Source organism: Plecotus auritus (assembly GCF_963455305.1).
Source record: "Plecotus auritus genome assembly, chromosome: 7".
Classification (NCBI taxonomy): domain Eukaryota; kingdom Metazoa; phylum Chordata; class Mammalia; order Chiroptera; family Vespertilionidae; genus Plecotus; species Plecotus auritus.
In genome coordinates this window covers 140,592,758-140,619,148 of record NC_137774.1, presented here as the reverse complement: position 1 = coordinate 140,619,148, position 26,391 = coordinate 140,592,758, and the positions used below count along the sequence as shown (strand labels likewise).

Sequence of the window (26,391 nt, the reverse complement as noted above, 5' to 3'; positions counted from 1 at the left end):
TGGCCAGGAAGTAAGACCTGAGGAAAAGGTTATGGTATTCCGTATTGATACACTGAACTGTGATTGAAATGGATGCCTCTGTGATAGTCTACCGGGATTGCATTGGGACTGAGGTTGCAATTCCTGGAAAAACAAGGACTGGGCGAATTGTGAAAGTTTGCCCTTACATTCCAATTGAGTAAATTACCACAGAATCTAACTGAAAACAATTCCAAGCAGGTTGAGAATTTTACAAAATATTGTATTTCTCTGGACTGGTATTATAATGGTATCTGAAGTTTTCAAATTTTTAAAATTTTTTAGATAGTGATGGATACAAATAGATTTGGACTATGAACTTTTTAATTGATTCAACAAAGCACTGCATTAGTTCTGAAATGATTCTAATTCTAAATATCATTTGCATTTGTGTAGATGGAAAATTATATAATAAAGTCTACTCTTTTGATTCTCATTAGCATTTGATTAAGACTCCCCAAAGCCCTAAACGAAGTAGCGGGAGTTGAGATTTCAGTTGCATTTGGGAAAATATGTACTTTGTTCCCGTAGAAATAAACTTCTAGATGACAAGTCATGAAGAAGTTGGTTTTGACAGTGTATTCTTTTGAAACTCTAAGATGAAATGAGGGCTTTGCAAATTACTGGTGATGAAAACGATCATAAATAAAGATCTCTTATGAACTTTCTCATGGAAATACTAAGAAAGAACCAGGTCAGTACTTCTATTCTGACTTCCTAGGGAGTGGCCCTCTTTGCAGACTCTACACCTCTTGTGCTCATGACCTTTGGAATTTCCCTCAAGGAATGAACAATCCAGTTAGGATTAAACAAACACATGATTAATGATGTTTATAAAATAATCTATTATTGAATGTCCAGTAGACAGCCTACAGTAGTTTAAAGAGAAGTAAGAGACTGGAAGTCCAAGCAGGCTTGAGTGGCTGGGCCAGGACTGGCCCTCAACAAAGCTGTGAAGTAGTGCAGTTTGTCTTGGGGGCCTTGAACCCTTGTCCAGCACAGACTGTGTCTTCTCCCTTTTGGCCTCTCTGTACTTATCTTTATTATCTTTACATCTCTTTTTCATCTGCTAGATGGTACCTACAGTTGTTCCAGCCTTGCTCTCAACCCATTTCAACTAATCCTTGCTAAGGTGCTAATTGAAAATTGAAGTGTTATTTCAAACACAGCAGAACTGTGGGTTTAGAAATTTGGATTATAGACCTGGCTCTGCTGTTATTACTCAGTATCACATAGGGGCAATTTTTCTTGTCCTCAGACTTTAGTTTCCTCATGTTTAAAATTATTGGGAAGGAATTAGGTAGATGTTAAACTGTCTTCCAGATTTTAAATCATTAGTCTATATAACAACAGCCTTCATTGTTTGTATTTTTAAAGCTGTGAGACAGACAGTCCCTGTTCTTCCCCAGCATAATTTAGAGCAAGGCTCAGCAACTTAGAAAAAAAAAAAGCCAGAGAGTATTTTAGGCCTTGAGGGCCATCGGTCCCTGTTGCAACTACTAACTCTGCTGTGGAAGCATGAAAACAACCACAGACAACAAGTTATTTATAAATATAGGTGGTGGGCCAGAGTGGGCCTGTAGAGTATAGTTTGCAGACCCCTGGTTTAGAATATGCTGTGTGGAGCCACGTTGTTTGGGTTCAAAGCTGAGCTCTACCAGCTACCTAACCTCTTTGTGCCACAGTTTTCTTATCTGTAAAATGTTAGTAATTGTACTCTGCCCACCTCGTAGGGTGGCTGTGGGGGACTAAATGAATTTATGTGTATAAAGCCCTTGGACTAGTAGTTAATATGTGCTATTAAGTACTGTTATTATTCTCCCTTTTTTCAGCTTCCTTTTGTGTTTTTCCTAGGGGAGAACTAGGGTAAGAGCCTGCCAGGTGGGAAAACACCTCCCCTTGTAAGGTCAACTTCCTACTTGGGAGCAGTCTTCAATACATTCAAAGCAGCATTCTAGAGCAAAAGCACTTTCCCTGGGACTGCCTCAAACTAATAGCTCTAGTGTTCATTTGTATGGCATTACTTTGAATCTAAAGACAAATGGTCATGTAGCCTTCTGCAAGGTGGCCAGTTGGTAAGCCAAGAAGTTTCTGAACCTCTTTCCCAGAAAGAAGGAATAAGGAAAAGCTTAGCAAAGCCACCTCACATTAGGAAGAATACTAGGCTTTTCGTATTACACAGAGATTGGTGAGGGAAGGTTCCCTGAATGATAGGACTATTAGGATACAGTGTTAATGGGGTCCAACATGGACTGTGGAAAGAAGATTGTGTTCGTGGATCTGGGGGTGTGTGCCAACATTCATGGTCAGGTAAATGGCTTGGGAACGGATACATTTTTTTTTTTCCTCTTCAAATTCAGTGACTAAAAAAACATCAGGAATTGCCAACTCCTTTGTCATGGAACGGTATGGTAGAGTATTTTATAGCATTTCAGGTTTAAAGAAGTTTGGTCTTAGATTGCATCATCAGCCTGCATAGCTCCTCCTGTTTTTCATGTGGCACAGTGCCTAAATTATATACAAGATTATTAATCTTTTACAAGGGCATTGTTGACAGGCCTGTAATCATGTAGAAGAGTCATAAATCTTTTCTTCAATAAGTCAACGGTGCCTGTTATATTTGGCAAGTATTTACCAGGTACTAGCTAAGCCGGAATGATAGCAGGAGGCCACAGGCTAGAACAGGGAGTCCTGTGCCTGGATTCATGGAACTTAGGTTCTTGTTATGATTCTGACACTAATTAGCTGTGTGACTAGGGGCATCAACTAACTTTGAAACATGGAGATAGTCATCTAAGTTCTTTGGGACTAAGTTTCCTTATCTGAAAAACTAGACAGTTAAACTAGATGCTTGAGGCACTTGCTAACTCTGTAATTCAGGATTACTCAGAGAGAGAGATGAGGTGATTCCAGAGGTCTGAAATTGTGTTGATCAGCCCGCATCCTTTTGGGCCTTTTCAAAGTTCCTCCTCGATTTGTGGTGTGATAGATCAGTTAGTAATCACAGTGGTTGGACTGAAAGTTGCCCAGAAGTGGCATATTACAGGTGTAAAATGCAGAGCACACTAACCTGAAGGCAGGTGTCACGGAGCAGTGAGGCAGCATGTGTTGCATTCCTGGAGTCAGAGACCCAAGTAGAGATTTGGTTCTGTTACTATCTATGGGGCCCGGGACAAATCACACAGCCTTCCCGAGTCTGTGACTCCATCGGGAAAATGGAAATCATGACACATGTTCTGCCTACAACCCAGGGCTGGTCCATTAAAGAAGACGACTTGTGGCCCTAACCGGTTTGGCTCAGTGGATAGAGCGTCGGCCTGCGGACTGAAGGGTCCCAGGTTCGATTCCGGTCAAGGGCATGTACCTGGGTTGCGGGCACATCCCCAGTAGGAGGTGTGCAGGAGGCAGCTGATCGATGTCTCTCTCTCATAGATGTTTCTAACTTTCTATCCCTCTCTCTTCCTCTCTGTAAAAAATCAATAAAAATATATTTAAAAAAAAAAAAAAAAAAAAAGAAGACGACTTGTGTAAAAGCCCTCTTTAAACATTAAAACTCAATACAAAAGCCATCATAAGCACGGCTCCCTTCTTAAACCAGAAAACACGAAATAAATGCTTTTCAAACATTTTAGTGGTAAAAGAAACGAATAACCTACCAAACATCCTAAATTATCAGTAGTCATTCCTTCAAAGTGCATTTTATTCAGAACTGGAGAAAGGAAATCCTTGTTAACATTGTGATACAGCCACCCAACAAGGATTTAGAGTGTTACAATGAAAGATTCTAACCATTTTTAGAAAAACTGGTACTGTCACAATATAGCCTGACCTTTTCTGAAGCAATTTTCTTTGCGCACACAGCTTGGCAAGACCCAGAGAAAAGGCTGTGTGATAGGCGCTCGATTGTGGGGGCTGATGGTAATGTGTTTCTTTATTCTGCAAAGCTGGCTGGATACTCACTCAGGGCTAGGCTCTATCAGAGCACTGACACTTCTGGATCCCCTCCAGTGGCGGGAACAAAGGCTGGTGTTTCTTTTGAAAAATTCTTTCTGAGCAGTGAGATTGTCCAACAGAGTTTCCTTGATAAAGGGCTCATTATCTATCGGTGTGACTTTGCCCTTAATTTTTATGCTGGCAGTGCCAACATGGGCATATTTAACCAAATCCTTTTACCCAGACAGCTGTAACAGCACCCTAACAATTGTGCTTGGGTGAGGTTTATAATCAATTATGGGCTAAATTTCCAATTAGTTGAATCACTAACGAATGTAGTTTGTTGGTTTGCTTTCCATTGTATTTACAGTTCTTGTCATGTTTCAAAGGCAAGCTCCTTAAAAAAAAAAAGATAGAATGGTTCAGAAATGCTTCTTTAATTCAAATGATACATCTTCATGGACCTTAAGATCTATGGTTGCTTTTGTTGGAGTAAAGTGGCTTCAGAACTTTTGGGAAAAGGTGACCTCTGAGAAAGCAATTGATAGAATTAACATGTGATGAATAATCTGAGAGAATCTGTAAATAGTGATGGAGAACATCTTGTATTACCCCATCTAAAAAGCTGATTAAGTTTTAGTCTCTGAGGCAGGATGGGGATGTGGTGTTAGCTCAGGAAGCTGAAAGCTAGCTAAGTGTGCTGTAAGCTTTGTGAAACATTTTTAATCAAAGTGAGGTAGATTCATGGAGTCTACAAAAAGAGATGTCATAGGGTAAGAGTGATCCCATGTCTATCAGACATACCAGGGAGAAAGTTTCTGAGATGTGGGATACACACATTCTGCTCACTAGGAAGATGTACTCCTTTGGGTCCTCGAACATGTCACTAAAGTTTTCCAAAACCAGAATGAAATATCCCTCCAGCCTCTTCACCATCATTTACCCTGAAGGTTTTCAGGGCTCATCCATGTTGTGGTATGTATCATAACTCCATTCCTTTTCAAGGCCGAGTAATATTCCATCATGTGTATATAAGATATTTGATTTATTCATCTGTGATGATGAACATTAGGGTTGTTTCCAGCTTTTGGTTATTGTGAGTAATGCTGCTATGAACATTGGCATGTATCTAAGTCCCTTCTTATTGTGATTTTAATTTGCATTTCCCTAGTAACTAAAGATGTTGAACTTCTATACATGAGCTTATTTGCCATGTAGTTATCTTATTTGGTAAAATGTTTAAATCTTTTGTATATTTTAAAAATTTTTGTTCTTTGCTTTTTTATTATTGTGTTGTGGGAATTCCTAATGTATATTTAGCAAATATTTCCTGTGGCTTTTTACTCCCATAACAATGTTTTTTGAGGAATAAAACTTTTCAATATTGATGAAGTCCAACTCATTGATTTTTTTTCTTTTTATAGTTCATGCTTATGGTGTGTAATATTTAAGAAATATAGGGTGTCCCCAAAACTGTACATACACATTTTGAATTATTATAAAGGCAGTGTTTATTAAAATAAATTTCCTTTTCAAAATTGAGTTATCAGCTGTTAAAGTGTATATACATTTTTTGGGACACCCTGTATATATATTTTAGGCTCACTTAATTGTATGATGTACAGCATCATAAAACCATAAATTGGTGGTCATCACACTTATGTGACCTAACCCAGGTTTCAAAGGATGTTGAATAATTGCCAGCATTTGTTAATTGAGAAATTTCCCATAAAAATCTAGATTTTAAAACTTTTCTTTGAAAATTGAAAGGTCTGGCAAATCTGGGTTTACATCCCTGTGTGGCAACAATCAGCTAAACCAGTGGTCGGCAAACTGCGGCTCGAGAGCCACATGCGGCTCGAGAGCCACAGTTTGCCGCTTTGTTGACTAATGAGTTTGCCGACCACTGAGCTAAACTCTAGTACCAGCTGCTTCCTGAAAGACCAGCCATTTGGGCTGCAGTCTCTCCCCAGCTGACTTTCCTGATGCACCTTTCCTACCTGGTTCCTCCAAGGCAGTGGTCCTTTTAAACCTAGCTTCCCATTGGAATCACCCGAGGAACCTTAAAAGCTACTGAGCCTGTGTCCCACCCCTAGAGGTTTTGATATAATCCACCTGTGCTGCAGACCAGGCAATTCCAAATATGTGGCCACAATTGAAGATGCCTGTCTAAGACAGAGCACCTCAAAGTTTAACTTGTATATCAATCACCTAGGGATCTTGTCAAAATGCAGATTATGATTCAGTAGGTCTGGGATAGGGCCTGGGATTTTTGCCTATATAATAAGCTCCTAGATGGTGCCAGTGCTGCTGGTCTATGGTCCTCTCTTTGAGAAGTAAGGCTCTAAGGCATTTGTATTTGTTTAACTTTGTTTTTTGAACCCTAAACTACATACTTAGGTTTCCAGTCTGGCACTGACATTGAGGTAGCTGGAGTGATGATGGCAAATGGGAGTATCCTCCTGGTCCTTATTGAGGAGGACACTGCTCTGCTTTCTGTGGCCACTGAAAGCCTTTCAAGGTGTGGGGGCGGGGAAGGCCTTGACTCCCTTAGGTCTGACTCCCAAAATGCCTTCACTGTCACCAGTTGTACATGACAGTCTCCTTTTGGTAAATTGCAAGCCCTCTGACATTTTGAGCTCCTTGATGGTGGCACCACTTGTCAGCCAGCAGTTTGGTCTTTACTGATTGAACTGTGGTGTTGGTGTGCTTATTTGAGCGTTTTATTACAGTCGTTTTTTACTCTGTGTTCCCAGATACCCTAGGCCTAGAGCAATGGTTTTCAAACCCCAGCAGGCACCAGACCATTTGGAAGGCTTAAACAGATTACTAGGCTCCATCCTCCCACCACCCCATATTTCTGATTCAGTGAGGACAGAATTTTCATTTCCAACAAATTCCCAGGAGATAAAGATGTGGCTGCTCCAAAGACCTATCAGCTCTTTTGGCCTTACCACATGGCTTCTTATAACAGTTCCATTTGGAAAGTCCAGATAAGATTTTATTAAAGAAAAAATTGTGCTTTTTTAAGTTTGAATACAGCTGTTTTGTTGCCTTTGTTTTATTTTTTCATAGAAACCAATGGAAATGAGTGTAAATAAAAATGTTAATATTAGTAATATGGCAAAGGTATCAATTTAATACAGATGACACAAAGACTGAAATTATTCAGTTTATGAAAAAAGAGGTCTATTGTCCTTCTTTGGACTTATCTATGTGTTCCAATATGATGGTAAAAAATGCTTTTAAGTACAATATATACTGGAAATAAATTACTGAAGACTATCTTAAAAAGGAAGCTCAATTAAGGCTTCCATGCTATTTTTAAGTTTAAGGGGGAGAGAACCCCAGTTCTCAAGCAGTCTCTTTCCAGGAACTCATCATGTACAAAGGAAGATTGCTGGTAAGCTTTCTTCAGACCCAACCAAGCCTAAAGGAGGTACTGTAAACATCACAGAAGTTACACCTCAGCTTATTGCATTGGATCAAAGTAATTCTACCACAGGATGAGGCACCTCACTTTATTTACAAAGCTCAGACAACATATGAGGGCCTTCATTTTACATAGTAGGTGGGAAGGATGTAGCTTGATAAACTTCCTATTTACTTTTAAATAGAGTGGATTCTTAAACAGGTAGATAGATGTCTGCTTCTGCATTTCCACTTCAAGAGACATATTGGAATAATAGAAATGCTAGTTCCTGATTAACCCAAAGTAGAACTTTTCCGTTAGAATGTGAGTCACCTTAAAAAAAATGGTATTTCCGTCCTAGCTGGTTTGGCTCAATGGATAGAGTGTAGGCCTGCGGACTGAAGGGTCCCGGGATTCCGGTCAAGGGCACATGCTGGAGTTGTGCCTCGATCCCCAGTGGGGGGCGTGCAGGAGGCAGTCAATCAATGATTCTCTCTCATCATTGATGTTTCTATCGCTCCTCCCTTCCTCTCTGAAATCAATAAAAATACATTTTTTTAAAAATGGTATTTTCTAAGGACAGTCCGTAAATTTCAGAATGTTCTTTCCTCTACTTCCAACACCCACTGGAATAAACTACCAAATTCAAAATTTGACAAATAAGTGCTTGGTGAAAAAAAAAAGTAATATTCTTGCAAGGAAATTGGGAAAGAGCAGTAAAAAGGCTTTTTGGGGCAAGCAGGTTGGGCCGGTGAGGAGGAGGAATCTGGAAAGGGCTTTATAAAAAGCGATTCTTAGGTGTTTTCATGGAAAACAGCGAACACCAGGTGCTGGCATGCCATCTTACCCAACATCAGGTTTGGGGGTGGCAACTTAAGTAATGATTATTATTTGAAGAATCTGCCTTTGAAAGCTAACATATTTATGGGACAATATAATTCGGGTGAGCTTTCTCCACTGACACCATGAACGAACAAGGAGAGAGAGGGCCGTGATCTGCCTGGGCGACCTACATTTGCTCGGTCATCTCAGGACTGCAAGGGATCAGCCAGCGTGCGCTCTCATAAAACTCTTCCATTCTCGCCGACCCGCCTGGCTCCCGGTGGCGGCGGTGCCAGGCTCTTGGATTTCGCGGCAGGCTGCGGGCGCTCGTCCCTCCGGTTCACCCTTTCACCCTTCCTTCACCCCCAGGCCCACGCGGAGTGGCGTGGTTTTTCCGCCCACTCCCGAGGCTGTGCTGGCGAGGCCGGGAATTGCAGGGCCTCCCGGCTTTGGCGAGTCCCTGAATCTGAGTCCTTCCCGCCCAGCCACTCTGCTGGGGCTGAGGGCTCGAATAAAAGCTGGGGTTTGTTTCAAGACGCTCGGATTAAAGACGCAGCCTCTAAGTAAGTCTAAACTTGTCCTAGACCTCCCCCAGCCCAGCTGCCTCTAGTCTGGGAGACGCCCAGCAGCCGGCTCTGCAGCGGGCGGGCTGCAGCCAGGCCGTCTCGGAGGACGCAGACCCAGAACGCTCCACAGCGGAGGTAGCGCGAGTCCGGGGCGCCCGGGGCATCGCCGCGGCGGGAGCGGAAGGCGAGCGGGGCAACTGGCGAACAGGCGACGGGAAGGGTCCTCAGGTCAGAGCTCCGCCCCACTGGCCGCCTGGCTGGGAGGCCGGCACGGCGAGGGGCAGCGGCGGAGGGCGCGGCGCCAGCGGAGAGGGGCGGAGACGCCGGCGCTGGTTGGCGCGGGCTCGGGGCGGGGCGCACGGGGCTGGACCGAAGGCGGAGCCGGCGCCGGGCGCTGGAGCTGCGGGCGCGCGGAGAGGAGTCGCGAGCAGCTGGAGTGGAGTTGGAGGAAGCGGCTGCTGCTGCGAGGCTGGTGGGCGAGCGGCTTGGAGACGGCGATCTCGGATTGAGAACGCCGGTGGGTCGGAGCCGTGCGTGCTTGAGGCCGCCGCTGCAGCCCGGGCTCGGGAGAGGAAGGAAGCCGGCCCGCGGGGGAGGTAGGCGGTGGCAGCGGGTCGGGGTGTGTGTGCTCGCGAGGGGGAGGCGGTGCGTGCGCGCGGCTGTCGCCGCTCTCTTCCTGTCACCGGCGGCGGCTTCTTCAGCGGAGCCCAGCCTGGGGAGAGCGGTCGGCCGCTGGTCCTCCTCGTCGCCGGAATCTTGCGCCTGGCCGGGGCCCCGCTCGCAGCCAGCGTCCTGGCTCCCGTTTCCCGGCCTCCTTTCGAGCTGGTACTGCATGCCGCCGGGCGCATCCGTCCCCGAGCTGCAGGCGACCCCCGGCTTTCCCTCACCCCTCCGGCCACTTCTGAGGGTCTCCAGTGTTGCCTGGCTGCAGTTTTCTGGAGTCCCTCACCAGAGGAGAGCGCCCTGACCGCTGCCTTTGCGTTAGCGGGAGGGAGCGATGCCTTCCTCCGTGCCCTCCAGCTGCAACCGGGGTCGTTGCCTGGGCCATCCCGGCGGGCGGGGCGGCGGTGGTCCCGGGAGCCCACTGCCAGCCCCCCCCCCCCCTGCGAAGTTTGTCTCCCTCCTCTTCCGGGGTGGAGGAAGTGAGCCTCGGGGCAGCGGGTCGCCGGGGCCCCAACCTGGTGTCTAGTGCCGGCCGGGCCTGGGCAGGTTGTTGGAGACGCGCTTAATGGGGTCTTGGAACAGCCCGGAAATCCAGCTTTTTGTAAAGCGGGTTGAGACTGGAGGGACTTGCCCAGCAATATGGAGCCGGTTAGGGAGGGCAAGAGAGCGTGCAAGCCCGAGCTAAAGTAGCTTGGGGAATTGTCTGGAAACCGCGGTTCTAACACTCACTTCCCAAGGGCAGACACTGCCCCGCAGATTACCAAAGAGAACGGAAGAGCCCAGACCAACCACTCCAGTCCAGAAATGTACTTTGGGAACCAGAATTGGAGGGTGTGAACGGAATGGCCGTTACATGTTAAATGCAGCATGTGTGTGAACTGTTTTAGGGAAATTCTTATGCTTCTCTGGGCGCTGTTAATACCGGGAATCCTGGTGGCTGCTGCAGCGCTGTTGGCAGCTGAAGTATGAGTTTACTCTCATTTGGGGTGGGGGTGGGGTGAGGGGAGTTAGGACTTCAGAAGCGATAGGATTTCTTTCTCTTTTCTTTCTTTCTTTTCCTTTTTTTTTTTTTTTTTCCTGTCCTTTTCCTCTTTGTCGGTGCAAAGTAGGAATGGATAAAGTAGTTCCGGGTTTTGAATGCAGCACGAGATTGTCATTTCAGTGGGATGAGGTTCAAGTTTTAGTTGTTAGGCAGGACATTCACCAAGCTTATTGACCCAAGCTTCATGTGGAATTGTATTTTAATATTTCATTAGATAGTGTTGCGTTTTGGCAACTTTAAAGATGGTGAGGTATTAGCTAGGAAAGGTTGGATAGGTAAGCAGGTTCATTTCTTAGGCTATCAGAGTAATGCATCTTCAAGGAGTAAAAATCATTAGGAATTTGGTGACTTCTGCACAGAAGGCCACAACCATCTTTTATGGTTGAAAAAGAAAATAAGAAGCACACTCCCCTGCCCGCCCCCCCCCCCATGTATACTTTTTTGACTGATTACACTGTTCTTGAAATAAACGGTTTAAAAGCAGTAGATAATGGTTTTTTTAGGAACAAAAGTTGCTTAAACTTTTGGAAGCAAATGTTTTGATCACTACAAAGAAAATAACCCCTTTCATTGATTTTTTTTTTTGGGGGGGGGTGGAAGTGTCCCTCTATAGTTTGGGAAGGTGTGTTTGGTTGGGAATCAAGGTTTAAACTGGAAAGGGCCATGGAGGAGGCTGCCTGCCTTGCAGAAGTGTTGGGCTCTGCCACTGCTGGCCTCAGCTTTTGTATGCCAGTTGCAGATGGGCAGTAGAGTCATACTTTTTCGTACGATTTCTATGATTGGAAGAAAGTTTTATGTATCTGATACTGGCTTTTAAAGTGTTATGTGCATTTGCTTTCTTTAACTTTCATCTTGATATGGGGCCTGTTCTTGCCAGTTGCCTCACAGAACACTGCAATGTACACACTATTATCTGCTGTTATATCTGCTTTTGTAAAATGATATCACTGTTTTTTTTACATCTGTGATGCTGATAGCCAATGTGAAAAAGCATTTCACTTCCCATTGATTAATTATATTGTCTACTTTAGTTATTTCTTGAAATGGAAATATATGAAGATCAGGAAATCCCCACAGTATAAGGTTGGTTTGGGGAAACAAGTGATGCAGTGAGTTACAGGTAATGCATACTTTGGTTATTGACAGTGGTGGTGGAGTATGCATTTACTCTTGGGACTGTGTTAGAAGAGTTTTGTATCTCAAATGCAAACCTACTGCACTTATCCAAAGTTTGTGTTGTTAAAGTGTTGGCCAAACCTTTAATTAAATTTTCCCATGAATGCCGTGTAACTTTTAGATTAGTATGTTGGTTGAAAATTTTTTTCTTAGGTAGTTTAGAGGACTGTTCTAAAAAGACATACTCTGAGAGATTGTTCATTAAAACAGGAACAATTCTAGTTCAGCTTTTATTATGCTTGCAATTTGTAATTTTCCAAATGTGTCTTACTAACTAAAGAGATGGTACATGAACAAATTGGAAAAAAAATGTTATGGTCAGGTAGACTATAGAAAGCTGAGATAATGTCTGCATTTGGGGTTTTACTTTTAATTCTCACATCTGAGGCATGCACAATGCAGAGAAAATGGGAAGTGCTTTTTTCAGTATGTTATACATTTTGGACAGGCTCCCCACAGGTCCCCCTCCTTTGGAAGGCACAGGGATTTTGCCATTTATGGCAGGAGAATTGAGCATCTCAGGGAAGCTTGAGAAGGTGAGCAAGTTACTCATCAATGGAAGGAAGGAATTGCCAATTAGTTTTTACCTTAGAAGGCATAATGTAATTATATGACATTTTTAAAATAAAAACTTAGGTTGTAATTAATATTTAAATATTCTTATTATATTTATTTTTTTCCCCATCTCCTTCACCCCTAATGCGATTACTTGCCATGATTTTGCCAACACTTTTATTGAAATTACTTGCCAAAAGAGTGGTGATTGAAAGTTATTTTATGTATATTATGCCAGAAGAACTGAAAAATTGTGTCATCATCTATAAACTTGTCTGTTTGGCTTATGTTATTTTGTATTTTATTTTTTTTGTAAAGGGTAGAATGAGTATAGTATAGATTTTGCTAAAAAACAAAAAATCTATTATGAAAACATCTCTGGATAGTTTATCTTCCCAGCATTGTTTTTCTTTAAAGTAAATCAAATGCATATCCACAGGCACCTGTAGTCAAAATAGTTTTCAGGTTAATGAACACCCCTCCCCAACCCCCTTCAGATTATTTAAATCACAGGAGTCTGGCCAAAATGTAAGGAGAGAATCCACCAGTGGGTGGAGTACTTTAATAAAGCGAGGTGCCTAAGCCATTGTGCCATGCCCCTTGCCCTCACTGGATCCCCAGTGGTCCAGACTCAGGGCTCAGCCCACAGAGCTGGGGCTGGCACATGCGAACTGTCAGTTCTGTAGGATTGCATTAGTGCCTTCATCTCTTCTCTTTGAGCGCACCTAGGGAGCCTCGTATTGTCCTCCCTGATAGACACTCTCACACATCCTTGAGACTCAGGAGGCAGCCTTTGCCCTGACCTCTGCAAAGCCACCCTCTACCTCAGGTAGGGAGAGAATTAGATGGGCAAAGTCTGCATGCAGCCTTTATCTGTCTATTTACTCTGGAAGGGAGTTAAGGGGACAGCAGAGAGTTTTATTTTGGCTGGTTTCCCAATTCATTTAGAACAGTTTGCAGTATTTAGAGGCAATACAAAAGAAAATTCCTGGCAAATTGTTCCTGTTTTAAATATGAGTTGCATAAATGGCAGTGTCATTCAATACTACTAATAACAGTGGTAACAATATTAACAAAACCATAGTTGCAATTTACTAGCCATGTAGCGTCTGGCACATTAATCTCTCCGCTTTTCTCATCTATGAAATGGGGATAATACTTGTACCTAGGGTGGCTGTAAGGATTAAATGGGTTGATATATGCAAAACTCTTAAGAACTGAGCCTGGCCCATCATAAGCACTGTGTTGGTGTTAATTGTTAAGCTCTAATTATCAATCATGGAGCTCAGTGCTTTATATGTGCCATTTAATTTAATCCTCATCATAACCCTATGAGCTGTAGGTTTGCTTTTTTTTGTATTTTTCTCACAGATGCTAAACTTGTGACACGCAGAGGTTTAAGTAACTTGCCCAAGTTTAAAATCTAGGCACTGATGGGGACAGCTGCTGAGTCCGAAGCTTAGTGCTTATACTAACCTTCTTGTTAAGAGTTTTACAAAACAGCATTGTATTTTAACAAGAGGAGGGGCTTTGGATTGTCTGCTTCAGCCCTCTCATCCCAGGGCATCTCCTTAGGGCTTCTCTTCAGTGATGATGCAGAGAAGCAGGATGCTCAGCCCTATGCCCATTTCTGGGTAACAGGGTGTCTCTCAGGACCAAGAAAGCCTTGGTGTGAGTGCCTGCATCATCCTTTCTCCTTGACCCCAGGTGATGACCTCTGAGCCTGGGAATTGTCTCCAGCTGGGCCTGGTCTCTCTCTCTCCTCTGCTCTCCCTGCAGTGCTTTCTGGAGAATCCTGCCTCCTGCCTCCTGCCTCCTTGTCCTTTCACCTGGGCTTGTTCTGTGCAACCTCCCCTCCCCAGCCCCCACCCCTCCAAAGGGCTCGCAGGCAGGGAGTCCTGCCCTAGACACTCCGCTTTCCCACAGTACAAGCTCAGCCCTGAGCGTGGCAGCAGGCAGTACATTCTGGTTGGTTTGAAAATGAATGGAGATATTTGATGACTGCAACTCCAAGATTAATTTGATCCCATCATTTTTATTTTGTTCAGTTGAGATAAAATTTATCCTGAGTGCATCATTTTAACTCGAACTTCATTGTGTTTACTAGGAAATTTTAACTTTTGTTCAGTTCGATTTTCATGATTTCCAGAACATACTTGAAAAGTGAAAAGATTTTTAAACAGTGATTTTTTTAGACTGTGAATTTAGGTGGGGAGCTTGCCCTAGACTCAGAGCGAGCACACTGAGGATGGAGAGATGGAATGTAGGGAGGTAACCGCTGGGGCCCAGGAACCCCTCCATAGCCCTTGCATCTGGATCGAAGACCCATTTTGTGCTGGGACCCAAAGCCAGATTGCTAATTTTATCGCAGGATAGAATCATATGATCAGGATATAGTCTTGATTTATTTAAAGTGACTTAACAATATCCTTTACCTCTCACCAAGTTTGCTAAACCCTTGTTCTTTGTAAAAGGGGAGTAAGTCAACAAAGTCAGAGGACTTTTCAAAGAAAAGTTTTTTTTGCCAAAATGCCTGCAGGTTAGAGGGTTAAATTGAAATTTTACTTTCAAGCAGTTGTACATTAAGAAGTCATGGGTGCTTGTCAGGCATCAGAAACAACATTTATTTTGAGGAAGAGAATGAGAATTTGCTCAGTATCTTAGCAGAGAGAGGAAATATACTTCCAATTAACAGTATCTTGGGTCATCTTTAAAATGGTTGAATGAATGGAGCAAAATCATTTAAGGAAATTTTGAACTGTTCATATGATGTTATATAAGTGAGTTAATTTGTTATTTGTTCATACGATTCCTTTATACCTTTTGTTACAGCAACAATAGTAACTAACTTGGGGACTAGATATCCTAATACCCTTGGTTATTTGAAAACATTAACTTAATGGATGGTGGATATTACCCACATATAAAAATCTTTACTCCGTGCTGGGTAGAAATAGCTCACTGGACAGGTGTGTGTAGCCAGACACTGGAAGCAAAATCTTGTGAATCTGGGCAGCGTGTAGCCTGTGGATCTGAATAGTTTGGGCTCCATTGATCTCAGGAGGTTTAGCCAGACACTACCAGTGCCTCAGGCTTCTGAGTTTTCTGCATTCCTGCTGAGAATTGGAGGGTGAGAGAAAAGAGAACTTGTCAGTCCTCTAGATGTGATGGCCCTTGTGACTGTGGGTTAATACTTCACATCTCCCTACGGAGGAGCTGAGTTTTCACACATTGTGCAATGAGGAGCCTGGGATGGCCACAGCAGGGTTGTGGGGGAGGGGGGACATAGATGCCAAGAGGGATACAGGTGGCAGAAGCTTCAGCTCATAGAGCAGAAGTGGGCAGCCTTCCAGAAGTGATGTGTCCAGTATTCTTTTATTCACTGGTTTATGGACTTCTTTGGCAAGAATGCATTTTAGTGAAGTCTCTCTGGAAGGAAATTTGCATGGTCCTAGATGCCTGGTCTTTGACTTGACGGAACTGCTCTGAGTTAGAATGGCTTCTTTTTGTGCAGGTGTGTTTGTGAAAGAGCCACAAACACTCAGTAAGGCTGCTGTTACAGAGAGTAAAAAGCGGAGGTCAGAGCGGGTGGGCAGGAATCTGCATCGGTCACCCCATGGACATATCTCAGGCATCGAAGCAAGTTGAGTTTGGGCAGTAGGTTCTAGTGGTGTAAAAAGTGGTGGCTCTGGCAGACTGCCTGGATCTGAATTCTGCTTCCACCTTTCAATGGCTCGGTGTTATCATGGCCAAGATACTAAATTTTTTGCACCTCACTTTCTCCCATGTAAAGTGAGAATTATTGATAGTATCTGCCTTATGATTATCTTGCTTTGAATGTGCTAAATGAATGTATTGAATGTGTTAGTACACATGTAACTCCCAACAAATATTAGGTGTTGACAGAACAGCTCCTGTAAGCGTTAGGTTAGGAGGAGGAGGAAGACGATTGAATCGGTTAGAACACACAGTAGCTTCCAGTAAGTGTCAGGTGAAGACCGTGTTGACCACAACGACAGTGACAGTCATTAAAATGGGCCTGGCTACTGCACACCTGAATAATGGCCCAGGTTGTTTCATTAGCAACAAATAACTTCTAATGGATTAAGCCATGGAGGGCAAAAAATAGCCTGCATCTTCTGAGCCAAGGATGCTGTGTACCTCATACTAGGACACAAGCCAATCATCACCCAAATGACTAATCAAGTCTCTTACAACATTGTTCTCCAACCACTTAATTGGCACCGAATCATGGCTGATCTCGAATTGTTCTGATTGATATTCCTGGCCTTGATGATGGAGTCCCAGAAGATAGGAATGGTGTATTCTAATACAATGGTGAACTTTCAATCCTAGAGTCCTAGAAGATCTGGGGTTCTTTTTTCTCAGACGAGGGCCCAGAGTGCTCTACAGCATTTATCTTACACAGTCAGTACGCTTCTTTTTGCTAATGGTGAGAGACCAGGAATTAATAGAAACACAGGTTTCTGGCACACATGGCCGAGATTGCTACTCTAGAGTCTGGCCTCAGTCAAGCCAGCAAGTTCTTCGTGTTTGTAATACCTTGAGTAGACATGGAGCCTTTCTGACTACAGTGTGCCCTAGCGAGGCACTTGCATAGATAGCTACATAGGTATGTGGTGAGCAGGGGCTCCCCATTCTGTTAAGAATCTCACCAAACTGGCACACTGAGTTGTTGAAATAGAGGAAGCCATAAGCAGCAGCTGGAGGAAAGATCTACCAGCCTACTGGTTGAGGAATTCCGCCCCCCCCCCCCCCCCCACCCCACACACACACACAAAAGATACATTGCCTGGAAAAGCTAACTAAAATTGCAAGACAGATTTGGGGGGATTACATTATTCTTAGGCATATTGCCTGGTTTCCAGGCATTTAGGGACATGTAAATTTTTTCATGTTCTTTAGAGTTCTGTGTCTCATTTGTACAGAGTGCATTAGTACTAAAAATGAGATTTGCTAGTTCTACATTTTTGTGTGAATTTATGCAGTGAGTATTTAATTTGATTCTGGATCTAGCAAAAGGAGAGGCTGTCTTCAAACATAATATAGTTTATTTTTTCATCCTCTCTGCTGGTTGCTTTCATTTTTTTCTCTGACAACTGAAATACAATGTAGAATAATACTAACCAAAATTCATATTCTTGCTACACAAAAATTTCCAGTGTTTGTTTTTGCTTCTTTTAATATGTAACTCTCCTAAGAGTGTTATTATATTACAGCTAAGAGGCTTTAGCCATGTAAAGTTGAATACTTTACACTTCTGAATGCCAACATAACAATTACTCAGCAATCAGATTTGTCTTCTTAAGATGCTTACACTGAAGAGTGCCTATAATATTAAACTTCTAAAGTGTTCCACACCGTAAAATTTGTACAAGCTCTCTTTGATATAGCACACCGAAATTGTGTGGCTGTTGTTTTTATTGCTTTATTGTTCGGCCAGCTTAACGGAAGCCTTTAGGTTGCTTTGACTTTATAATAAAGATAACGATGAGAAATGATTGGAGTGCTAAGTGTGCATATGTGTGCACTGTTCTTTTGGCAATCCAACGCTAACTTACTAACTTAGAGAATCTAATTTCTCTGCCTCCACCATGTTAAAAAAAAAAAAAAAAACACAAAACTTTTCATTTCCCATTTCTCCCTCCACTAAGCTCTCTTCATAGAATAATTTGCAGGAACGGTCTCTACTTCCTCTTCAGTTCCTTAACTCCTTAAATTCTGCTTGCTATCCTCAATACTACTAGACTGGAGCCTGCTTTCTCAAAAGTCAGCGATGCTCCCTCTTTGCCTCCAGACAGATTGGGCTCACTGTTCTGGCTCTTTCCAGAATATGATACTTGCTTAGTCACATTTGTACCTTAGGCCGTGCCACACATTTCATTCTGCCTTCAGATTCCTACAGTTAGATGTTATCTCTCCCCCATTTGAACTCTGTAGTGTTTAGTCGCTGCTGTCTTTTGGCATTTACCTAATGTTATTGTGTACCAGTTCCTTGTGTACCAGTCTTATCTCTGAGACATTGCCACATGCCAACACCCCTTCCAACCCTGCCTGGTGCTCTTAGAAGGCAGCGAGTGTGTCACTAATCTTTGTTGTGGATATCAAGTCCAGCAATAGCACGCTGCCCATGTACATCTGCCAAATTGATTAAGTACTTGTTGAATGGAAGTAGAAATTCAAATTCACACAGATGGCAAAGTGTGATGTTCATTCTTAAGTCTTGTTTTTCTTTTGCTAGGTGAAGCTTGCGTGAGGAGCGCACAGTAAAATCAGACGACAGATGGACAGTGTGACAAGAGTGTCAGAAAGGATTGGGCCTCGCTGTGAGAGTCAGCCTGGAGTCCAAGTGTTGACAAGTTGCTGAAAAGGAAGCCAGTGGGAGAACTGTGGCCTGCAGAGGAAGTGGAGCCCTGTCTTCAGTCACACCGTTGATGGAGGACAGATGGACAACCACCTCTCCTCTTAAACCTTTGGAGAGTTGTCCTTTGTCCTCTGCTGGACATATATTCAGAATCTTAACACACTCTCTGAGTTCACGTTCCATAGAAACATAAAATTAGACTGCAGTGTAACCAGACTCGTCTGTTGCATGGTCACGGATTTGCAAACATGAGTGCTGAGGGGTACCAGTACAGAGCACTCTATGATTATAAAAAGGAACGAGAAGAAGATATTGACTTGCACTTGGATGACATATTGACTGTGAATAAAGGGTCCTTAGTAGCTCTTGGATTTAGTGATGGACAGGAAGCCAGGCCTGAAGAAATCGGCTGGTTAAATGGCTATAATGAAACCACAGGGGAGAGAGGGGACTTTCCAGGAACTTATGTAGAATATATTGGGAGGAAAAAAATCTCACCTCCCACCCCAAAGCCCCGGCCACCTCGACCCCTTCCTGTTGCACCAGGTTCTTCGAAAACTGAAGCAGAAACTGAGCAGCAAGGTCAGTATTAATGAGTAATTTTTAAATGACTCTTTTTATTTTTATTTTTTTTAAAGGAAAGTTTTACATTTGGGTTGAGTTGAAATGCTCTGGGCAGAAGTCTTTTCGGCAACTTTACCTGAATTTATATATGTTGTGTAAAAGCGTGGCCAATCACTGTACGACTAGACTTTTGTGTTTGTGGGGTGGAGGGTTTAGTTATAAAACAGGGAGATGGTATCTGAGAACCTGTTTAGTGAGTGTTTTTAAGAACTACTTTTATAGTTATTGAATTAAATACTTTTTACTTCCTTATTCTTATATTTGGTATTATATATCTAAATCATTTTAAGAAAGTAGAGGGTAAGTCTAATGTAAGTATATTTAACATTAATGTGATTTGTGTGGAAAAAATGTAGAGAGTAATAAAATGACCACAGAACTCAGGGGAGAAGAAACCATTGTTTTCATAACCCGGTGTCTACCTCCTGGTTTCCTCTCCAGGATCACTGCGCCTGCAGCTGAAACCCAGTCCTGTCGGTAGCCTAGATGTGGAGGGAGTTCTCTTCCTCTGTGGGCAATGTGTATGTAGCATTGGTGCCTATAGTGCGCTTGGCCTTCATGAGAAAAAAAAGATCACTGAATGCTTTTCCTAATGGAAACCATCTTGATTCAAAAACCACTCATTGTTTATTGGAGGTGGTCCTTCTTTGAGCTTCGTTTGTTTGTTTGTTTGTTTGTTTGTTTGTTTGTTTCTGTTCAGTTTCACACAGAGACAAGCCTTTGACTCAGCTTTGCTGTTATCAGCTTTGTCAATTCATTTCCTCACTAGTAAATTTCAAGCATTTTTTCTTCCTGCTTGTGTAATCTTTCTTTCCCTTCCCAAGACTGGGATAGGTATGGAAAGGTATGCTTAGAATGGGTGGACTCGGTGGCCGTGGTTACAATAGAACTGGCTGCAGCATGGCAATGTATTTCTGGAAGAGATTTTGATACTGTTATGCTTTCTTTGGTGTTGGCTTGTTCTAGCAAAAAATGAATGAGGTAATGAGAATAAAGAAGCAGAATGTAAGGGTAAATAGCTGCCTTTTAGCGTAGAGTAATAATAGGATTGGGAATATTTTGTAAAAGTCAAAGAACTTACTAAGGATACCTCTTCCCTCTCCCACCTGACCCAAAAGAGGTACTTGTTTCAGGAACATTACACCGTATTTATTGTAAAATATGTCCATATATGTTTTACTATACATTTCAAAAGCCAAGACTTAATTTTTCAGGTGAATCAAAATCTAGACACACATACATTTTGTCAGTGGTGTTGACAAAAGGTGTTGAACCACCTTGATTCAGAAACTTCTTATTGATTATGGAGATGGTCCACATTTGAGCTTTGTGCACAGCTGCTCATTTAAGGGTTTGGGGTTTTTTTTTGTTTATTTGATTGATTGTTTCTGTTCAGTTTCACACAGAGGCAAGCCTTTTACTCAGCTTTGCTGTTATCAGCTTTGTCAATTTCAAGCATTTTTTTTTCTTTGTGTAATCTTTTTTCTCTCTCCAAGACTATGTATGGCAAAAACCATACATAATTGTTTTTTCCCCACCAAATTACTTATTTTTAATTTGAATTTTTGTTTTATTAATTAGAAACAGGTCCTTATAAGTAGGCTAATACAAGAGGGAAAACAATTTACTTTATCCCAGAATACAAAAGTTACAGGACTGCCCAGCTGCTGTACCAGGCTCAGTGTTTGAGCGTCGGCCTATGAACCAGGGGGTCACAGTTTGATTCGGGTCAGGGCACATGCCCAGGTTGCAGCCTGATCCTCTGTGAGGGGTGTGTGCAGGAGGCAGCTGATCAATGATTCTCTCTCATCACTGATGTCTGTCTCTCTCTCTCTCTCTCTCTCTCTCTCTCTCTCTCTCTCTCTCTCTCTCTCTCCCCTCTCCCTCTCCCTCTCCCTCTCCCTCTCCCACTCCCCCTCCCTCCCTTCCTCTCCCTTCCTTTCTGAAATCAATAAAAATATATATTAAAAAAATTACAGAACCATAAAAATATCTGAGCTGGATGAGAAAAGAATATTTAAAAGGTGGAAAGGGGTATTTTGTCAATATTAATGACAAAAAGATTTTGTAAAAGTAATTTCTGAACAAAATTGCACTTGATAATTGCTATCAGGTGTAACTTTATTTGGATATAGTATACAGAAAAGCAAGTCTTTTAAGAAAAATGTTTTTCTCTTTTTAGGTCCTAAGCTCTTTTAGCAGAATTTAAAAAAGAGACCCATGATAATGTGCATTAAAATAATAGAAAGAACAGGCCTGAATATAAATGAGAAATTGGGAATAATGGAGAGATTGAAAAGGCAGTGTTTGGGGGGGTTGGGCAGGGAATGTAGTACTAAACATTCAATTTTCTAGACTGTTAATCTTTCGTTCTCACTTAACTATGATTCCTGCCCTGGCTGAATATTCCATTGGTTAGAGCTTAGTCTGGATATGCCAAGGTGGTGGGTTAGATCCCCCAGCAGGGCACATACAAGAATCAACCAATGAATGCATAAATAAGTGGAACAACTAATTGGTTTCTCACTGTCTCTCTCCCCCTGACCCTTCTCTCTCCCTCTCTCTTTTTCTCTTTCTCTCTAAAAATCAGTACATAAAAATTTAAATAAATAAATAAATGCAATTTTATGAGAATTCAGTAACTCCTACTAGTTGCATGTCCAATTGATATGGAAAGTAGTTATAAGGACAAAGTTAGGTGTTGAAAGCTATGGGACTATGATTTCTTTTGCCTAAGCGTGTATTTGTTTGAAAACCTTTTGCAGTGACAATGTTCTGTGAAGGTGGAAAGGATAGTTCTTATTGTAACTGAATTCTTGAGTCCTTTTCTTCCTTTTTCTCCCCCCACGTGACTTAGCCTGTTTTTCGTGTTTGACTGCCTTTATGTTATTAGAATTGACCCCGGAGGTCTCAGGTCTCCATGCAGGTCCTTCTTGTTGAGACAGTGTCCTGTGGGCAGCTTTGCACACTCCCATGATGGGCAAGGGGGAAGTAGGGTGCTGCGACCTGCCTGCCTGCTGACCACATGCTCCTCGTACCCTGTGCTTGCCACCTACTGTGTTTAAAAGAAAGTTGTCATCAGACTCTGGCCAAAAGTAGACTCTTTGTGCAGGGTTCCTCCTTATATGATAGAACCAGCTTTTCCACTTTCCTTGTATGTTCCTGGAAACAAAGCTGTGGTATGTAACTTTTAGAGGGGAAAAGAGTAAAAAAAGCCCTTTTGAAAATCTGATGTTCCACTCCTCTCAGGAAAATGTATGTTCCGCCAATACATTTTGTGAACAGTTTTCTTACAAACCCTAGCCTGTAGTTTGGATTAAATTTGTGTGTATTGGGTAATCTTATATTTATTGGAATTTAAATAATTCAATAAACATGAACTGCATCCCTATTTTTTACTATGAAGCATGGATGAAAGATGAAATCAAGACTCAAGAGAGGCAGTTTGCCCTCTGATGCCCTCTCCTGCCCCCTGCCACCTCAGGGCTGTGTTTTGTCCTCTCTGCTTGGACACTCTTCCTCAGACATCCCTTTACCCAATCCACTCTCCCACCTTGCTCAAATCCTTCTCGTGGAGGCTGGCTCTGCTCACCTTATTCACGTAGCAGCCTGCCCTTCTGAGTCACCTCTGCTTTTGCAAAGCATTTGTCTTATCTGTTCCCTGTGGTAGATTATAAGATCCATGAGGGCAGGGACCTCAGTTGTCTGTCCATCATCCCAAGTATCTAGAACAATACAGTAGGTTCTCTGCAAGTGGATAAAATGCTTGTTATTAAGCTCAACATTTAACTATTTATGACCCTGTGACTTAAAATTAGCCACATGTGTTATATGTCATGTGCACGCACATGGGCCTATGACAGCCCATTTCTGTTTTCGAAATCACAGTTTATTTGTTCTTTGCATCATTCACATCTGAGGTATCTTGCAGCCTTCGCTTTGACCATTGCCTGCTGTGTCTCCAGAACTTTTTCTTTTCCTTTTCTTGTCCTCCTCACCGGAGGATATTTTTTCATTGGTTTTTTTAGGGAGAGTGGAAGAGAGGGAAAGACAGAAACATATCGATTGGTTGCCTCCTGCACAAGCCTTGACCAGGGCCCGGGCTGGGGAGGAGCCTGTAACTAAGGTACATGCCCTTGACTGGGGGAATCCAACCTGGGACCCTTTGGTCTGCAGGCCGACGCTCTATTCACTGGGCTGAACCAGCTAGGGCCAGACTGTTCCTTTCTATCCCAGTGGTCGGCAAACTCGTTAGTCAACAGAGCCAAATATCAACAGTACAACAATTGAAATTTCTTTTGAGAGCCAAATTTTTTAAACTTAAACTTCTTCTAACGCCACTTCTTCAAAATAGACTCGCCCAGGCCGTGGTATTTTGTGGAAGAGCCACACTCAAGGGGCCAAAAAGCTGCAGTTTGCCGACCACGGTTCTGTCCCATGGTTAGGACAGGTAGTTCTGTTGATGGGAAAGTGTGTTAAGCCGATGGTACTTTCTGTCTGCCACTTAAAGAGAGTAGAACATGTGTCAAGGTCAGCAAGTGTCCCAGGCACAGGTTTTTTGCCCTCTCTCCCCTCCTTTTGTCTCCTTCCCTTTGCATGAGGGTCACATTTCATTTTCCCACAACCCAGGAAAAGCCCCATTTTGCTGCCTTTGGAGAGGACCTCTTCCATGTTTTGTGCAGGTGAAGGATGTTGATGGGTGTTTCCTGCCCCTTAGGAGAGACATCCTATTCAAATAAATACTCCAGCCCTTTCTGCATGAGGCTGCTCGGACACTGGCATTTTATTCCCATGCACACAACCCCATTCAGCCCTGGTTCCATATTTCCTCTCACACACAAGGAAGTGAGTTAAAGGAGGTGGGGATTCAGAGATCGGGGGATGAAAATGTATTTCTTCCTTTCATAAGTAAGCTGTCCAGTGGGGTACTCCTTAAGACGGCATTTTAAGATCCTTTAACTAAAGCCATGCAAAGGCAGAATATTTAGGCTGGTGAGATTCTGTGGCCAGGTTAGTCTGTATAGAACATGGAAATCGGCTAACTTGAGAGGTCACTTATGAATCTGAGTTCATAACCCATTTCTATTCCCCATCCACACACTCCTCCCAAGCTCCCACTTCTGACTCTGACGGTGGGTCCCAGGTTTCATACATAAAATATAAAGCTTAAATTTTGATCAAAATTCTTTCTAAACAGTAAAAGAGCCTGCAATTTGTGTTTGCTTTTCATGGCTTCCCAGCCATGCTATTTTTACATTTCACACTCGGCATCGGAGTGACCCTCCATGGTTGTCAGTCCCCATCCAGAAAGCAAGGCTGAAATAAATCACATAAATTGAAGATACTGCACAGAGGTCACAGAAGACGGCGACCTGATCCCAAATTACACACCTTTGCCGGGCCCTGCGGTCATAACGTGTCTCTGTCCTTCACAGAAATAGTCTCTGTGAAAGTAATTTGCTTTGCTTCACAAACTCCTGCCTTTATGTATTCTGTTTAGTTCTGTTTAGTTCAGAATATGCCTTGTCGTAGCTTTCCTCACCTTTTCTCCCACTTACGTGAGACTGCTGAGAAGTTGGAGGATTGTGTTGTTAAAGCCCCCAGCGATGGGGTAAGACAGCTGACTGGTGCCGGCTGCCCCTTCTGGACTGACCACTGTGCTTCTGTGAAAAAGCGCGGCTGTTGGCAGGTACTTGAAGATGGGGGTGGGGGGCGGGGGCGGGCTTTGAGCCCTGCCTCCAGAAAAGGAATCAGAATGCAAGGTTCTTTCACCCAGGTATAAAAAAAGTGTGTTTTCCCTCTGTTTTAGCACAAAATGAAATACTTTCCAAAAGATGTAACAATATAATTGATTAAAGAGTAAATCCATCTGGAGAAAGCAAAGGTAATAATTAGTTTTGATAAAATCAGAGGAGCCTAGCCTCTTCTCTGATGACCACAGAATATATTCCTCGTGTATTACGTTACATGTTATGACACAGTTCTTCTCATGAGAACCAGCATTTCTTTTTTTCTTCTTCTTTTTTTTTTTTTTTTTTTTTTACTAAATTCTTGACTTTTAAGACATTTTCCTGTTAATTTTAGGTTTAGTTATTTTGTTTTCACAGAAATGTGAAAGAGACAGGGATGTAACCTTAATGAACAATTTACATGTCCAGGTGGGTGGGTTATTTGAAACAGAAATTGACAAGCAGAGAAAGTCTCACTTTGGCTGCTTTGTATTGTAGCAGGACTGTTCTGCCCTAAGCACTTAGAAATTTGCAAGCAGTCCCAAGTGGGCTGGGAGCTCCCCTTGGTCCTCCCTCTGACCTCCAGAGAAGGACCTGGCTTTCTCTTTCCTGGATTCGTGGTAACAATTAAGTGCAGGGTTATAGATGAGACATTATTTGATGAAAAACTTTCTGCCAGCCCACCATGACCTGTATCATTTAGAGTCACAGCTTGTGGTATGAAAATTACGTATTTTCTTATTTAAGTGAGACATATCTTCAGACACTTTCATTAAGTCTTCTGGCTTTAGGATTTCATTCTCTGTTCTCTTTCCAAAATGAGTAAAGGGTCCAATATCCACATCTGTACAACCTAAGTAGAGCCCTCACCCCTCCGATTCCAGCAGGAGCTGTGTAAGTGGTGTGAGTCTATTTTGTTTACCTACAACCAAGCTAGTGTTGATACTCTAATAAAATTGTCTTTGTTGTAAAAGTAGAACTCTATATGCTAAAAGTGTTTTCTTTTTAGCTTAGTTTCAATAAATTCTTTGATAACTTTGATGTCAGTCTTTTCTGATTTCTAAGTGAATGCATCTTTGTCTAAAACAGGAGAAATCCTGATTAATAAGCATTTTCCCAGTAAGTCTGAGTTTAAGAAAATAAACATTTGAAATTCTGAAATTCAACAACAAATGGTGCTTACATCTGCTAAGTAACATCCAAAAGGGGAGAATTTTGTACCTCTGTCAAGTAAGAATAAGTATAGGATGCCATTTACATATCCATGTTTTTCTTAGTAAAAGAAAACAGATGTCAGCAGTACAGCTGGCTGTCCCTTATGTGTGTCTTTGTTGCTAACAAATTTCCATGAGGAAAGACATAAAGTTGGTTTGAAGGCTGAAATAGGAGAAAATAACTTGGTGTGATAGCTAGAAATGAGAAGCATAATTGCATGATGGATTATATATAAAATAGAGGCCCGATGC

At 42.5% G+C, this 26,391-nt stretch overlaps 1 protein-coding gene across 3 annotated transcripts in view; it reads left to right on the top strand.

Moving 5' to 3' along the window:
- The first annotated feature begins 8,322 nt into the window (after nt 1-8,322).
- The window catches only part of PIK3R1 (phosphoinositide-3-kinase regulatory subunit 1), an 83,856-nt gene continuing 65,787 nt past the window's right edge, over nt 8,323-26,391 (top strand). The window contains exons 1-2 of one of the 3 annotated variants that reach the window (XM_080677149.1): nt 8,323-8,748; nt 18,450-19,154. In XM_080677149.1, coding sequence (XP_080533275.1) covers nt 18,821-19,154 — 334 coding nt within the window. In that variant the 5' untranslated portion in view covers nt 8,323-8,748; nt 18,450-18,820. Of the gene's footprint in view, nt 8,749-9,111; nt 9,348-18,449; nt 19,155-26,391 lie in introns of those variants that run through there. The other 2 variants (XM_080677148.1, XM_080677150.1) reach the window with 2 other exon arrangements.